The following is a 17,574-nucleotide window of genomic DNA, read 5'->3' as shown; positions in this document are numbered from 1 at the left end:
CACAAATCTGATACTATAACTGTGAAACCTCCCTTTTACCAGAAATGCTGGTTATTCCCACATTCCCTAGTATTTAAAACATGCTTATAAAATGCATCAATCTCTACTTTAGATAAAACTGTGACCAGAACATTTGGGTATTGATTGTTTTGTTTTGCAATAACAAAGAGTGAAAAGGTGGGTAGAGTGCTAAGGAAAGCAGCAGCCACACTGTCGCATTCTACCTATTTCCCTTTGCTAGAAGAACAGGACATAAGGGAGCTCAAAGGAGAACTGGAGGTCACATTTTCTATTTTAATTATATTTTGGATTTGTTATAGCATCCTTATGTTATACAACACACCTGGATCTATTCTACTCTAGATACACATGCATAAAGTCCCTTGGCACAAATGGAATTCATGAGCATGTGTTGAGAGAACTTCCCCCCTAAAACTGTAGAACTGTGAACAAGGTTATAAATATATCCCAAGGTTCTGGTAACTTTTAGAAACCACTTTAACCACTTTCTCATGGTTTATTATGATATCAGCAAATCCCCCTCTCTGTATTTATAGCCTTGTAATTCACAATTATTCTGGGCCCATCAATGTTTCTGGCATCTGAGCATAGAACTGATGTTATTAGTTCATGTATTATGGTACTGTCCATGAATGCTAAACATATTCCAACACAGATTCCTGGAATTCATTCATCAAATATTTTATACTACTGTTCTTTTAATGATTCATTTATCCTTAGTAATATTTGTATTCTGGAATGTGGTGTCTCTAGCCGACAGCACAATGCTCTGCTGAATTATCTTTTTCTTTCACAGCATAACAAAATAGAGCACAGTCAAACTGAAGATGGCCTTTAGTTCATTGTCAGAATAATACTGCTTACCAAGCATATCCAGACACATTTCTTAAACCACATGCAATGCTCTGACTGCAAACGTGATCATAAAGTCATTAACCAGCATCTTAAAATGAGGGTGTGATATACATATTTAAATGTTCAGGAAAGCCAAATGTATGCTTTTGTAAAAGCATATTCCATTTCAGCTTCGGCTTATATCAATTATGCAACATTGCACAGATGTGAGAATTCACCTTTATTTTTCATGAGCTACTAAAATACACTCCTTTTAAAATAATATACATTATCTATCACTAACAGAAGCTTTTTTATGGTATTAAGTATTTGTCCTTCACAAAATAAGAGTCAGCTAGATGTACGGGCTGAACATTCACAATATTGAGGATTTATTTTTACTAGCAAATTATCATTAGCAATAAAATTAAGGAGGAACTCATTTTACATGGTACAGCTTTCACTAAAGGAAGTAAATAAAGGTTATGCAACAATGAAGCCATCCAGAAATTAGAATCCATGGCATTGTATATATTTTTAAACACACACACAATTCAGATTTATCCATCTACTAGGTTAAACAAAACTATCAATTACTTCCACCTCCTGCAAACATCATCAAAGCAAGTGATGACAAATATAATCCAAATTAATTTAAAGAGATTATGAAGTCACAACACATTTAACAGGGCTAAATGCTCAGAGTCCACTGTTCTCTTGAGGGGTGTGTGTATATAACTCCCATTAACATTAATAAGAGCTATGCAGACACTAAGGCAGATCTCTGCTCCTCACATCCAAGGGGGAGGCAGGTTTGCCAGCTGACTACCACACAATCTATCATTGAGGAGTTGCTATTGGCAGAGTGAGGGGTCCCCCACCCATTCGTGCCCAAAGGCTAACACCAGTTAGCTAGTTCCTACTGGACTTTCCTCCTTCCAGTTGGACGAGTCGGAGTTCATGGGAAATGATTCAATTGTCACATGCTTATCAAACCATAGAGAGATTCTCAGTTCTTCTTCTGCTTTTCCCACCTGTCACTCACTCATCTTTTCCTGCCTGCCTAAGTGAAGATGTGCTTAGCAAAGATGATGCTCAGCCCTTATGCACTGTCCCGGCATTTGCTGCTGACATTCGCACATGTATGATGGGTGTCATGATCAGTGGCTTTATAACGTCACATGCTTGGTGTGTACCTCAAATTTTGTCCCTGTTTTCTCTCTCTCTAGGAGCAGACTGGCCCATAAAGGGGAGACAAGGAGGAAACTAAAGAAAAAACAAGTACTGGCAAGTGACCTCCTCAGGTTGCACATGAACAAGGGAGGTTTATATTGCCAAGCATCCATGAAATAAGATTATGCCCTCTACAAGAGATTGAAGACTGAACTCGTTTTACACAAGGAGCTTGGTTGATCCTTTCCTGAAATAGGAAATGGTGGTGCCCAGAGGAAGGGGGGGGGGGAAAGGGGGTCAACCTCTTTTGACTGGTTGTTCAAGCTCCTATATGGAGCACCAGTTTTTCAGGAGGAATGATACGTGTCTTGTGTAGAGGCTATGGCAAGCATGTTGGATTTAACTTTGAAGATCTAATTAGATCACCTTGCCAAGGGCTAACAACCTGATATTGTTTATGTTTTCCACATTCAACATGTCTCGATCACACACTGTGGCAAGCCACCCGTGACAGACCCTCCTCATTCCTTAATCTGTGATGAGCCACAGGTGAGAAGAAAAGCAAGTAAATGATTTCAATCTAAATTGTATCTTAGGAAACAATTAAATAGTCCTTCAACAGCAGAGCAAACAGAGACTAGACAGACGTTTTGGGAGACATGAAGATGATAGGTTCACCCTGGCAGAATTGTACATATGTAAGCAAAAGACATTTAAAACCAATCTACTTTTCCTCACCAAAGGGCAGTGAAGTTCTCTGGGCACAGGAGTAATTCACGTATAGCTATTGGTTCTGAAGAGCAATGTGGAGGTGAGGTTCTGAATAAGCTGTGTCTGGCTCTTCTCCTTACCCCCACAAAAGGAATTACATGATCTGGTCACAAAGTCATCAGAGGGCACATAAGAGTTTCAGCATCTTAGCAAGGCAGCATAGGTCACAATCTGGACCGATTTGTGAGCTGTACTGAGACAGTTTCATAACTTGATTAACAGAGGTTTGGAGTCAAAGATGACAGCAAGACTCCAAGTTCTGGACTCCGGCAGAGCAGAATTACTACAGAGGAAAACAGCCAGGCAGAAAGAAAAAGATGTTAGCAGGGTCCAATCAACAACAATGCTATTTTTATAGGTCTTCATTTTAGGGACATTAGCACTCAGCCACATTTGGCTATGTGAATGGAAGTGATACAATGCAGGAAAAGGTGTCCCTTGGATCTATAAGGGCCAGCAGTTCTAAATGACAGCTAGAGACTCATAGAATCATAAGACTGGAAGGGACCTTGAGAGGTCATCTAGTCCAGTCCCCTACACTCATGGCAGGACTGTGTATTATCTAGACCATTCCTGACAGATGTTTGTCTAACCTGCTCTTTAAAATCTCCAATGATGGAGATTCCACAACCTCCCCAGGCAATTTATTCCGGTGCTTAACCAACCTGACAGGAAGTTTTTCCTAATGTCCAGCGTAAACCTCCCTTACTGCAATTTAAGCCCATTGCTTCTTGTCCTATCCTCAGAGGCTAAGAAGAACAATTTTTCTCCCTCCTCCTTGTAACCACCTTTTATGTACTTGAAAACTGTTATCATATCCCCTCTCAGTCTTCTCTTCTCCAGACTAAACAAACCCAATTTTTTCAATCTTCCCTCATAGGTCATGTTTTCTAGACCTTTAATCATTTTTGTTGCTCTTCCCTGGACTTTCTCCAGTTTGTCCACACCTTTCCAGAAATGTGGTGCCCAGAACTGGAAACAATACTCCAGAATTAGAGGAGAGAATGCTGATCACATCCTTGAATAGTACTAAGCAAAGGAAAGAAAAGAGACACAAAACTGTAGAAGACCCAATTTCATCCCTGTGGGATCCAGAAAGAGTATGGGCAGTGGTGACAACTGTGGTACTGGGCCCTGAGTAAGGGCAAAGGTTCCCAGACAGAGAGTCTGGGTGAGGCACTGTGATGCTCTAGTTGTTATGCACAGCCATTTGGACCCATCAGACACAGAGCGAAGCAAATCTCTTGCAAGCTCCTTAAGCACTGAGTGATCACTGATCATCAGAAACTGGCTGGCTGGAAAGAAAGCACCCTAAAAACCCAAGAGAAACTCAGACATTAAAATAGGTAAGATTCAAACCATATAAGTGCTGCATCAGAAGGCAGAACACAAGTTTTCAGTTACTGGAACAAAATCTCCTGGTTAGTGAGATTTAAATGTAAGATCCAGCAAAGATCATAAGGGGAAAAAAATCCTGGATAGCCAACATATTCAGGTCCAGGGAAGCTTAATCTTGGTGCTAAGAAATAAACAAAAACCAGACTAAAGCTTGTCTAACACTTTTAAAGGGACATGGTCACATAATAGCTGGCGCTTTTTTTTTTTTTTTTTTTTTTTTTTTTTTACTGTTTTATTGTAATACTTTCTTAAGAGTTTGAGAATTCTTGTAATGATTTGGGACTAATCCTGCTCATTGAAGTCAATGGCAAAACTCTTATTACTGGAGCAAACTGGCATTGTTTCAGGTTTACACTAGTGTAACTGAGAGTACAATTTGGCCCAGTGGGACCAGAATTTGACTTCATTGACTTCAATGGGACCAGAATTTGTCTCTGTCTTTTCCCACTTAGCAACGTTGATTTTCCTTAATGTTTGGAATGGAACTGAAATGAAAATGGCTGTACTCAACACTAACAAAGTGTCCTGTCATACTGATACGTAACTGAAAATGCTGACACAATGATAACTGATATCAGCACATTCTGAGAATAATATCAGGGGGTAGCCGTGTTAGTCTGTATCTACAAAAACAACAAGGAGTCTGGTGGCACCTTAAAGACTAACAGATTTATTTGGGCATAAGCTTTCGTGAGTAAAAACCTCACTTCTTCGGATGCAGTGAGGTTTTTACTCACGAAAGCTTATGCCCAAATAAATCTGTTAGTCTTTAAGGTGCCACCAGACTCCTTGTTGTTTCTGAGAATAATGTTAGTTTACTGTTGCTGTAGGAATCAACACAGGAAAAACACACATCGTTCCTGTAGGGTCTACAAAACGAGTAGTTATTTGGTGTTTGGTTAAATTTCTTGGTGAAGAAATGGCAATTAAATTACAAACCAAGCTAGTTGGTATCCAGAGGATTTTATCCCCCAGTTTATAACAACGTTAAAGTAGGTCAAAGTGTGAGATTAGAACCAGACAATGCCTCTTTAATAAGGTAAGTTGTGTTGTGTTAAAACTCTCTTCTCAATAACTTGTGACCACAAATAGAAAAGAGGCTCCAGACAAACCAATGATAACAGAAGGGCTTCCGTAGCCAAGCCTGGCAACACCATAAGCTTCAAATGTAACAAATTGTGTGGTCCCGGGAGAAAAGAAGAAATTAACAGCACTTAAATCACCCAAACACTCCTTGGGCAACCAAGTCACCCAGGGAATTGAAAGATCAGGTGGCCAAACATAACCTCCAGAAAACCCCATCAATGTCCTCAGACTGTTGCTGAAGAAAGTTCAGAGGGGAAAACCAGTGGCTGAGCAGACTGGGGAAAGGGAAAATGAGGGGGAGAAAAGGACCACTAATGGAGAGCTAGGCAATTGTCTGAGAAAGGCAATAGTCACAGAGCTATGAAGATATGCCAACCCCAAGAACAGCACTGCCTCTCGGCATTTCAGGGGCACCAGGGATTCTAAATAAATCAACAAGTCTACAGATCCTGGTTAATCTTAACTTAAGGGTACAAAACTGCAGTTAAAAAAATTGGTCCATTGGACACAAAAAAAGATACAAGAACCCAGGAGGTTGCAAGGTTAAATCCGTGTACAAGTCTTAAATGCTGTGTGAACTCAGTAGCCATTGGGTTCAGTGGGAATTTCCTCAGTATCTTGCAGGATTGGGGCCTTGCTGTGTGACTTTGGTCAAGTTAACTGTCCATTTTGTGCCCTTAGCATCCCAATTCTAAAAAGGAGTAAAAAATACTAAACATTAGAAATTGTATGTCAATTCCCTAGATATGACCAAAAAAAAGCCTAACCTTCAAAGTAACTCCATATAGCAATCACTAGAGTACTGCACATCAACCTGCATCTATTGTTATTTATAATGCAGTAGTGCTCAAAATGTGCTAGAAGTTGTAGGAACGCATATCAGGAGACAGCCCTCTTCCCAAAGAGCCATCTTTCTTTTATCAAACTCCTCAGAGCACCACAGACAAGCCAAGGTAATCACCCTTATCCACTGAAGAGTAGATGCATTGATAAGGCCACGTAAAACAGAGTAATAAGAGATCACCTAGATCCCCAAGAGAGACAAAATAAGGAGAGCTGGGACAGAGGTGGCAGCGAGTATCAAAGGGAAAATGAAGTCATGTGGATGGGATGCTCAGACAAGGTTAACCAAGATCAAGATGGTGATTGATAAGAATGAGAGAGACAGGAAGCCATGGGGAAGACAGAGAAAAAAAAAACTATACTGAATGGGAGACATTTAGTTGATCAGAAAATTAGCACATTGAGTAAAGCCAGAAGATTCAGAAGTCAAAAGAATGTGATAAAGGACGAACAAGAGAATTGATGTCAGTTCTAAAGTCATCAAGAACTGTAAGTCTGGATGTCCCGATAACCAAAATCAACTCATAATATTCACTGAGAGAAATCATAGCTGTTCTCCAGTAATTGGTAAGTGAAAGCATACAGACCATGCCCTGGCCCTGCTCTCACCAGGACACAGAGGCCAGGTGGAGCTGGGCACCACAGCAGTGCTCCATGCCACCCTGGCACTACTCAGATTCTGAGAAGTCTGCATCCTCACCAGGGTAGCTGCTCCATTCTTCCTTTCAAACCCATTGTGATGTGCTGAGGATGTTCAGAGCTACCACATGTGGCAGTAAGGGAGCTCACATGGAATCATGGCCACTCTTTGCAAATTAAAAGATGGGTCAATAAAAGGCAAGGCGAGTGATTCGCCACCATGCTACGCCAGCTTTATGCCAGTGTAACTCCATGGTCATCAGACCCAAAGTGTTCACAAGAAAAGATTGTCAGAGAATTGACAGAAAATCAGAGGGGGGAGGAAATCTGACATTGCCCCTTATCCTCCATCAAGAGAGGGAAGGGCTGCTGAAAGATGAGCCTCACTTAAAGTAGTGATCAATGCTCCTGGATTTTTAAAGGAACAGCAAGGATATTAATATTTTCCACATAAATATGTATTAACCTCAGGAATGTATTATCTACAGGCAGTGAAGCTTTATTATGTAAACTCAATTCAGTTTCAACATCACTGTTTTGGAGTTCAACGCTAAAGAGCCAAAATAATGGGCACAAGTTGCAGTAGAAACAGAACCTGACGACTCCTCCAAACAACGTCACGGGATGCAGACTTCGAGGAGCTCACAGTATGGCAACCTGAGTCGCAATTTTTGGCATGATAAAAAGCCAAACACCGTGCATACAATCTTAACAACAGGTATGGGTCCAGATCCCACAGCTTTGTCCTGAAACACTCAAGAGAACTGATCAATCTATCCTAACTGATCTATTAACCCAAGAAGGACAAGAGTCAATAAAGCCACCCCTGCGTCAGCAGTCAAACCGTCCCACCCCCACTCCCTAAAAATCTAAAAACCCTGCATGCTCCAATCAGCCAGAGCAGAAGAGGTGGGAAAACAGGTCATTTCTCAACTAAACACAGGCAGTGCCACAGTACAGTAGAACCCTAACCAACGGTGCCGTGCCCCTGAGCACTAAATTCAGTCATTTCCCCCCTCAGTCTCGTCTCTCAATTTCAGCTCCAACTCCTTTATCTTTTATTTCTTTTTCCAAAGACACACTTAGAGATGAACCCATTCATAACTGCCTATCCACAGACAGTTTGTGGCAGCATAATTGACAATGAGTCTGCTGCAAAAATGAAAATGCCGTTTTAATAACCTGAGCCTAAAATACATTCTGTTGTATGCCTCAAAGGGTTTCAATAAAAAGTCAACCTGTAGAGACATATTTTCTTGGCTTAAACAACAATCCAAAGCATATAAATGTAGTCCAACTATAATGACATATTTATAGGCCAATAAAGCTTACATTGCAGCTTTCATACTTCACTTAAAGGAACTCTGTAAGAAGCAGTGTTATATAAAATAATTTGAATTTTTTTTTTAACTATAGCCCAAGGAATACAAATTTGTAACTTACCCATGTTTAACTGATAGTGTTTACACTGCTTAATTGCTAAAAGAAAAAAATTGTAAAATGAAATGACTCCTCATCTGGCTATTTCCAATTGATTTACCAAATATGGGTATTGAAGTCCATTTATTAAAAATAACCCCAAGCTCCTAAATAATTCTAAAGACAAAAATAAATAACTAGAAGCCATAGTGAATGATTTTGTCAGGCCAATTCTTCTGGAAAAATAGGTTCTCATGTTTATTATGAATAATACATTACTCAACTATTCTATTTTTATATACTGCATTGTTGTTATTCCTTATTTGTATCAACATTTGAAATAAATAGTCAGAAAAATATAAATAGACTTAAGACATTAATTACTCACATTTGATGCTGACATATTTGTAAAAAGAGAGAGAATGTATAAAATACATACCCTGAACGGCAGGGATATAATTTTTGGAATCATTTTTCAGGCTGAAAACTTAACCTCAGAAATATGAGATTTTTATATATTTAATGCACTTCCTAAGGAAAAGACCTACATAATTTAAAAGGGATGAAAACAATAAGTTTCTATAGAAATGTAATCTGTTTCTCCAGAAATTACCTTTAAAACCTATTAAATTTAATGGAAAATTATATGGGGTTTTTTGAGTCATCCTTTAGAATTCCTTAGCAGGGATATAATTTTCTATTAAATTTTAGAGGAAGGTCAAATATATCCTATAGGAAAGTAATCATTTTTATTCAACTACATAGGATTTTTTCATAAAGGAAATGCGAATTTCCACAAGGAAAATGGTTTCAGGCAATCACATTGTTTATCTAGGTCCTGCCAACAAAAGAATCAGAAATTTGCTAGCCTACAATCAGCATTAAACATTGGTAGAGCTCATGAATCATTTTCCTAATTAGTTCAGGCAAGGGTTTGTTTCTAAGAAGTAGACTACAGACTACATCCCCTAAAGACCAGTCTAAGGCCTGGTCTACACTATGAGTTTAGGTCGAATTTAGCAGCTTTAAATCGAATTAAGCCTGGACACGTCCACGCGATGAAGCTCTTTTTTTCGACTTAAAGGGCCCTTTAAACCGGTTTCTTTACTTCACCTCCGACGAAGGGATTAGCGCTAAAATCGGCCTTTGCGGGTCGGATTTGGGGTAGTGTGGACAGAATTCGACGTTATTGGCCTCTGGGAGCTATCCCACAGTGCTTCATTGTGACCACTCTGGACAGCACTCTCAACTCAGATGCACTGACCAGGTAGACAGGAAAAGCCCCGCGAACTTTTGAATTTCATTTCCTGTTTGTCCAGCGTGGAGAGCACAGGTGACCACGCAAAGCTCATCAGCACAGGTAACCATGATGGAGTCCCAGGATCGCAAAAGAGCTCCAGCATGGACAGAACGGGAGGTACGGGATCTGCTCGCCATATGGGGAGAAGAATCAGTGCTAGCTGAACTCCATAGCAATAAACGAAATGGCAAAATATTAGAAAAGGTCTCCAAGGCCAAGAAGGACAGAGGCCATAACAGGGACACACAGCAGTGCTGCGTGAAAATTAAGGAGCTAAGGCAAGCCTACCACAAAGCCAGAGAGGCAAATGGAAAATCCGGGGCAGAGCTGCAAACATGCCGCTTCTACGTGGAGCTGCATGCCATGCTAGGGGGTGCAGCCACCACTACCCCAACCGTGTGCTTTGATTCCATCAATGGAGAATCATGCAACAGGGAAGCGGCTTTAGGGTACAAGGAAGATGATGATGAAGACAATGAAGATAGCTCACAGCAAGGAAGCGGAGAAACCAGTTTCCCCAACAGCCAGGATATGTTTATCACCCTGGACCTGGAACCAGTAACCCCCGAACTCACCCAAGGCGTGCTCCCAGATCCTGAGGGCACACAAGGGACCTCTGGTGAGTGTATCTTTGTAAATATTACACATGGTTTAAAAGCAAGCGTGTTTAATGATTAATTATTAATTTGCCCTGGCAATCACGGCCAGTACAGCTACTGGAAAAGTCTGTTAACGTGTACGGGGATGGAGCAGAAATCCTCCAAGGACATCTCCAGAAAGCTCTCCTTCATGTAGTCCCAAAGCCTTTGCAAAAGGTTTCTGGGGAGGGTTGCATTATCCCGTCTGCCATGGTAGGACACTTTACCACGCAAGGTCAGTAGCACGTAGTCTGGAATCATTGCATAACAAAGCATGGCAGCGTATGGTCCCGGTGTTTGCTGGCATGCAGACAACATCCATTCCTTATCTCTCTTTGTTATCTTCAGGAGAGTGATATCATTCATGGTCACCTGGTTGAAATGGGGTGATTTTATTAAGGGGACATTCAGAGGTGCCTGTTCCTGCTCGGCTGAACAGAAATGTTCCCCGCTGTTAGCCACGTGGTGGGGGGAGGGGTGAAGTGATCATCCCAGAGAATTGGGTGTGGGGGCGTAGTTGGGTTTGTGCTGCATGTTAACCCGGAAACCACAGCCCCTCCTTTTACATTGCAAACCCATTTTAAATGGCCAACCCAGCGGCTGCTTAGTACGGGAAATGAGGGCGCTACTGTTTGAAACCATTCCCACGTGTTAAGAAGGTTAAAAAAGCCAAAAGACTGTGGTTTACCATGGCTGCCTGCAAGCCGAAATCTGTTGCCTGGCACTGCATGAGTAATCTCTCACACCAAACGGGCAGGCCCTCAATATAAGAGGAAAAATGTGACCTTGTAACGAAAGCACATGTGCTGTGTAATGTGAACAGCAAAATTTAACGTGAAAGAGTGTACCCATTGTTCTCTAAAATGTGTCTTTTTTAACCACCTCTCCCTTCTCCTCCACCAGCTGCAAATGTTTCTCCTTCACAGAGGCTAGTGAAGATTAGAAGGAGAAAACGGCGGACTCGGGATGATATGTTCTCAGAGCTACAGATGTCCTCCCACGCTGACAGAGCACAGCAGAATGCGTGGAGACAGTCAATGTCAGAGTGCAAAAACGCACAATATGAATGAGAGGAGAGGTGGTGGGCTGAATCGCGGGCTGAAGAGAGCAAGTAGCGGGCTGAAGAGAATAGGTGGCGTCAGCTTGCTGACAGAAGGCAAGAGTCGATGTTCCGGCTGCTGGAGCATCAAACTGATATGCTCCAGCATATGGTTGAGCTGCAGGAAAGGCAGCAGGAGCAGAGACCGCCGCTACAGCCCCTGTGTAACCAACAGCCCTCCTCCCCAAGTTCATAGCCTCCTCACCCAGACGCTGAAGAACACAGTGGGGGGGGGGCTCTGGCCACCCAGTCACTCCACCCCAGATGAGTGCCCGAGCATCAGAAGGCTGGCCTTCAATAAGTGTTAAAGTTTTAAACTGCAGTGTGTCGTTTTCCTTCCCTCCTCCCCCACCCCTCCCGGGCTACCTTGGCAGTTATCCCCCTAGTTGTGTGATGAATTAATAAAGAATGCATGAATGTGAAGTAACAATGACTTTATTGCCTCTGCAAGCGGTGCTCGAAGGGGGGGAGGGGAGGGTGGTTAGTTTACAGGGAAGTAGAGTGAACCGGGGGGGAAGGTGGAGGGTTCATCAAGGAGAAATAAACAGAAATTTCACACTGTAGCCTGGCCAGTCACAAAACTGGTTTTCAAAGCTTCTCTGATGCACACCGCACCCTGCTGTACTCTTCTAACCACCCTGGTGTCTGACTGCACATAATCAGCAGCCAGGCGATTTGCCTCAACCTCCCACCCTGCCATAAATGTCTCCCCCTTACTCTCACAGATATTGTGGAGCACACAGCAAGCAGCAATAACAATTGGAATATTGGCTTCGCTGAGGTCTATCCGAGTCAGTAAACTGCGCCAGCGCACTTTTAAACATCCAAATGCACATTACATCCCCATTCAGCACTTGCTCAGCCTATAGTTGAACAGGTCCTGACTACTGTCCAGGCTGCCTGTGTACGGCTTCATGAGCCATGGCATTAAGGGGTAGGCTGTGTCCCCAAGGATAACGATAGGCATTTCAACATCCCCAATGGTTATTTTCTGATCCGGGAAGAAAGTCCCTTCCTCCAGCGTTTGAAACAGACCAGAGTTCCCGAAGACGTGAGCATCATGTACCTTTCTCAGCCATCCCATGTTGATGTTAGTGAAACGTCCCTTGTGATCCACCAGGGCTTGCAGCAGCATTGAAAAGTACCCCTTGCGATTTATGTACTCAGTGGCTTGGTGCTCCGGTGCCAAGATAGGGATATGGGTTCCGTTTATCGCAGGTCTTTGATTGCATTGGCTACTTGGATCACAGCAGCCCCCACAGTAGATTTGCCCACTCCAAATTGATTCCCGACTGACCGGTAGCTGTCTGGCGTTGCAAGCTTCCACAGGGCTATTGCCACTTGCTTCTCAACTGTGAGAGCTGCTCTCATCCTGGTATTCTGGCGCTTCAGGGCAGGGGAAAGCAAGTCACAAAGTTCCATGAAAGTGCCCTTACACGTGCGAAAGTTTCGCAGCCACTGGGAATCGTCCCACACCTGCAACACGATGCGGTCCCACCCGTCTGTGTTTGTTTCCCGGGCCAGAATCGGCGTTCCACGGCATGAACCTGCCCCAGTAATACCATGATTTGCACATTGCTGGGGCCTGTACTTTGTGAGAGATCTATGTCCATGTCAATTTCCTCATCACTCTCGTCGCCGCGCTGCAATCGCTGCAATTGCCTCCTCGCCTGGTTTTGCTTTGGCATGTTCTGGCTCTGCATATACTCCAAGACAATGCGCGTGGTGTTCATAGTGCTCATAATTGCCGCGGAGATCTGAGCGGGCTCCATGATCCCAGTGCTATGGCGTCCGGGCTGAAAAAAGGTGCGAAACTATTGTCTGACAGAGGGAGGGAGGGGCGAGTGACGACATGGCTTACAGGTACAGGGAATTAAAATCAACAAGGGTGGCTGTGCATCAGGGAGAAACACAAACAATTGTCACACAGAATGGCCCCCCCAAAGATTGAACTCAAAACCCTGGGTTTAGCAGGCCGTTGATTTCATGGAGGGAGGAGGAAGCAAATGAATACAGAACAAATCTGGTCCATCTATTTTTTTACATTTTAAGTTGGCAGCAGACGGTGCAGCATGACTGATAGCCATCGGCATCTTCTGGGTGCTTGGCAGAAGATGCTGTACTACGACTGCTAGTCATCATCGTCAAGACGGTTCAATAGGACTGCCGGCAGGACTGAGTCTCCAGGACACAAAACATGTCTGCCCAGGTGCCTCTGATCGAACTCACTGAGGAGTATGATGATGATGGATATCAATCGTAATACACCATCTACTGCCAAAAGGCAAGGAGCTGCTGCTGTATAGCAATGCAGCCACATGTCTACCAGCACCCAGATAGCTGATATAGGCTACCAGTCATACTGCACCATCTACTGCCAAAAGGCAATTAGCTGCTGCTATGTAGCAATGCAGTACCACGTCTGCCGGCATCCAGATGACATATGGTGATGGTGAGCTGAGCTGAGCTGAGCAGGCTCCAAGCTTGCTGTGGAATGTTGTCTGCCCAGGTAACCCAGGTAAAAAGGTGCGAATCGATTGTCTGCCGTTGGTCTGATGGAGGGGGAGGAGCCTGACGACATGTACCCAGAACCCCCCATGACACTGTTTTTGCATCATCAGGCATTGGGATCTCAACTCAGAATTCCAATGGGCGGCGGAGACTGCGGGAACTGTGGGATAGCTACCCACAGTGCAACGCTCTGGAAGTCGACGCTAGCCTCGGTACTGTGGACGCAGTCCGCCGACTTAATGCACTTAGAGCATTTTCTGTGGGGACACACACAATCGACTGTATAAAACTGATTTCTATAAAACCGGCTTCTATAAATTCGACCTAATTTCGTAGTGTAGACATACCCTAACACTAGCAAACTGACCATCAATTTGCTCTACATCATCTATAGAAAAGTTTTATAACACCATTTTAAGACAAGAAAAATCTTGCCCACAGTGATTTGAGAGACCATGCTTGGACCCCTACTAGCCATGATTGCAGCTAGCAAATTTCTAACCACAGTGTGCACTGTTTTGTTGGCATGATGCAGAGTGTCGGAAGAGTGTACTGTACACTCACTAAAGGTGCCATTTTGACAAAAGAGAAGTTACAGCACAGGCAGGTCAACAGCTCAAGATTTCCTACTCTAACTGGACTTATCTGCATTACAAATTTTATTATGTTGACCTATGATTGCGATGAGTCTATTTAGATGACATAATGCTCTCCATGAATGACCAGTTAGTGCAGATGAGAGCAAATTTTGTTCAGCATCCTTTCAACTAATACTGATTAAATCCTGATCCCATGTCAAACCAAATGGCAGGGTTAGTTCCCTGGTACTGCCAAACATAGCTGTTTCCTTAGCAAGAAAACCATAGTTCCTCCACATTATTTACTGAATAGGAAAACTACAGTAGAACCTCAGAGTTATGAACACTAGAGTTACTAACTGGTCAATCACACATCTCATTTGGAACTGGAAGTATGCAATCAGGCAGCAGCAGAGAAAGAAAGAAATACAGTACAGTATTGTGCTAAACAAACTACTGAAAAATAAAAGGAAAGTTAAATTTTTTTTGGTCAAGCTAAGGAAACTGTTTCTGTGCTTGTTTCATTTAAATTAAGAGGTTAAAAGCAGCATTTTTCTTTCACATAGTAAAGTTTCAAAGCTGTATTAAGCCAGTGTTCAGTTGTAAACTTTAGAAAGAACCACCATGATGTTTTGTTCAGAGTTACGAACAACCTTCATTCCCGAGGTGTTCGTAACTCTGAGGTTCTACTGTACATTTAATCCATTTAATGTTAATATTACATTTAAATAAACCAAGCAGTAACAGGATTTCTTGTCTATCTTTCAGCAGTTGGACCCATTCTCAAAAGCAACCTGCCCAATGGTTAAATGTCTTCTTGTGCCTGTGGGTTTCAAACCAATCATAACCAGTCACAGAGAGAAACTTTTTTTAAAAATTGAGTCAACCTTTTTTTTTTTTTTTGTATAGGCAGTGGCAAAGCAGCCTGATTCATGAACTAAAAGAAAGCCGCATGCAATGCTCTCAGTGTTGGGTTTTCACAATTACATTGTTATAGTTCAGATACCGTATGCATTTTTAGTGTAACCCCTCTTTTCAAAGGCTTAACATGCAGCTCTGAACTGTGTGTGCTAGCTTTCAAGATAATTTTCTTTGGCTCTTGAGTCAATAATACTGGTTGTATAAACTTCCCACAAAAGATTTGTTTGTTTGTTTGTTCGTCAAAAACAAAACAAGAGAACATTAAACCCCAAAATCTCTGTCTCAGAAGCATTCAGATTCTTTTGATACAACAAACGGATGCAAGGAAATGTACAAGAAAAACACCAATGTAATATGAGATTGTCTAATTACTGCATCTAGTTACAAAGAAGAAGAAACCACAAACAAAAGTTTTGCAAGTGTTTTACTGTAGATATTGATTAAAAATATCAACTTTCAATCATAATGAAACATCATCCTGACTAGCTGATGAAGTAAAATAAGACTGACAAGACTGACCTCACCATTTGCTTAGATGGGAAATGAGAGACTCAACTCTGTTGTAAGGTAAGTTCTATAAGGCAGATCCTCAGCTAGTGTAGGTAGACATAGCTCCATTGTAGTCCAGGGAGCTATGCTGCTTACACAACTGAGAACTTGGCCCACTATCTTCAATTCATGAAGATGAGAAAAAAATTCTGCACGTGGAGTTGGCAGAGTATCAGCCTTAACTTTTGATTTCTTACCTTTCATCCATTTATGTGCTAATCTTGAAGCTATCTAAGCTTAGCTTTTAAAAAAAATGTACTACAGGAAATAAATTTCACTGAAACACATGTTGAAATATATTTTCCTGTCAGCCAATGTGTATGCCAGTCTGCCAATAAAGCTAATGGGAGTTAGGCATGTTTACCAACAGAAGACCAGCTGCCTCAGACGTCATCCTACAGCCCTTGCATAAGAATGTGTCCCATTAAAGGAAATGGGAGTTGTAGGTGCACAACTTCTACAAAGTTTTTAGTCCCAAATTCTGAACCCACTTAGGCCCCAATTCTGCAAGGTGAGACATGTGGGCAGATCCTGCATTCACATCCCATTGATGTACTGAAGTTAAAGGAGAGCCAGGCAGTGCAGGAGACTGTCCATGTGAACCAACTTGTAGGACTGAGACCTTACGTGCATATGGGGAGAAAGAAGCATCCCAAAAACTGTAAACCTGCTTGCAGAGATCCAAAACATTAGAGAGCCCATGCAGCAGAGAAGCTGTCCATATGAGTTCCCATGCCTCTCCATTTTTGCAGAGAGGGAAAAGTGAGAAAGAAAAGATCCACTGCACCATGAAACCAAATGATGGTACAAATGAGTGTAAGTACGATTAATTACAACGTAGGCTAAATGTTAACGATAAACTTTAAAGTAAAATGTATTAGACTATGGAACAGTATCCCAAAGGGAGTTGTGAAAACCTCATTTCTTAAGACAATTAACACTGTATTGGACAAAGACTGGAGAAGCACTAGTGATAGGCAACAACCCTATGTTGGCAAGAATATAGGCAGTATGATCTAATAGGTCTTTGACCTCTCTCTTTCCTCTATGATTCTAATTGCATAGAGAGAAGCCATCAGATTCAATCCGATATGATGTATAGCATATACTTGACCCCAATGCCTACATAGTTTCTGTGGGAAACCCTTGCAAATTACCATTGCTTGCAGCTTCAGGTTTTGAGCCTTAGTGTTTACAGTCTTAGAGTCAATGACAGTTTTGTCTGAATAAGCACTGCATGATTGGGCTTGTTCCCTTTAGAAATACAGTCACAGATAGGCAAACAGCAATTTTAGAAAAGGAAACTATATTTACCAAGATCAGCCTTTTCCTTTAGAATGTCTTTGAAGTTCAGGCCACTGTTGAGTGTGGACTGCCTGTATCTCATCAAGGCTTCCTTCTGCCCATTCTTGCCCAGTTCCATGTGTATGACTGGGTCAGCCCGGAGACCACACTTCCACTTGGAGAAATCTGAATGTGCCCATTTTGCCAAGTCTTCAAGCTTCACAGTCACCTTCTCTGAAACGGCAATAACTTCATCCTGCAAGATGTAGTCAAACGAGAACAGAGCGTGTCATGTGTGGCTTATGATGAATGATAAGTTTGTAGCACTGCCTCTTTGACATGTTTTTGGAAAAGTTTATCTTGCTCTTAGCAGATTACTTTTTCTGTGATACAGAATATCCAATAACTCATGCAATTTGCATGCCATTTTAGTGTCACTGTTAGTTGTTTATTTGAAGCAAATATTTATGTGATAAAAAATGTCCAAGAACATCAGGGCAGTAGTCCTAA

At 42.1% G+C, this 17,574-nt stretch overlaps 1 protein-coding gene across 2 annotated transcripts in view; it reads right to left on the bottom strand.

Moving 5' to 3' along the window:
• The window catches only part of ARID5B (AT-rich interaction domain 5B), a 148,852-nt gene that overhangs the window by 112,886 nt on the left and 18,392 nt on the right, over positions 1-17,574 (bottom strand). For both annotated transcript variants that reach the window (XM_054035073.1, XM_054035074.1), the window contains exon 3: positions 17,095-17,320. In XM_054035073.1, the coding sequence (XP_053891048.1) occupies positions 17,095-17,320 (226 nt within the window). The remainder of the gene's footprint in view (positions 1-17,094; positions 17,321-17,574) is intronic.

The sequence above is a fragment of the Malaclemys terrapin genome, chromosome 7 (genome assembly GCF_027887155.1).
Source record: "Malaclemys terrapin pileata isolate rMalTer1 chromosome 7, rMalTer1.hap1, whole genome shotgun sequence".
Taxonomy (NCBI): Eukaryota; Metazoa; Chordata; order Testudines; family Emydidae; genus Malaclemys; species Malaclemys terrapin.
The sequence above is the reverse complement of the archived record's forward strand: the minus strand, read 5'-3'. Positions and strand labels throughout refer to the sequence as shown.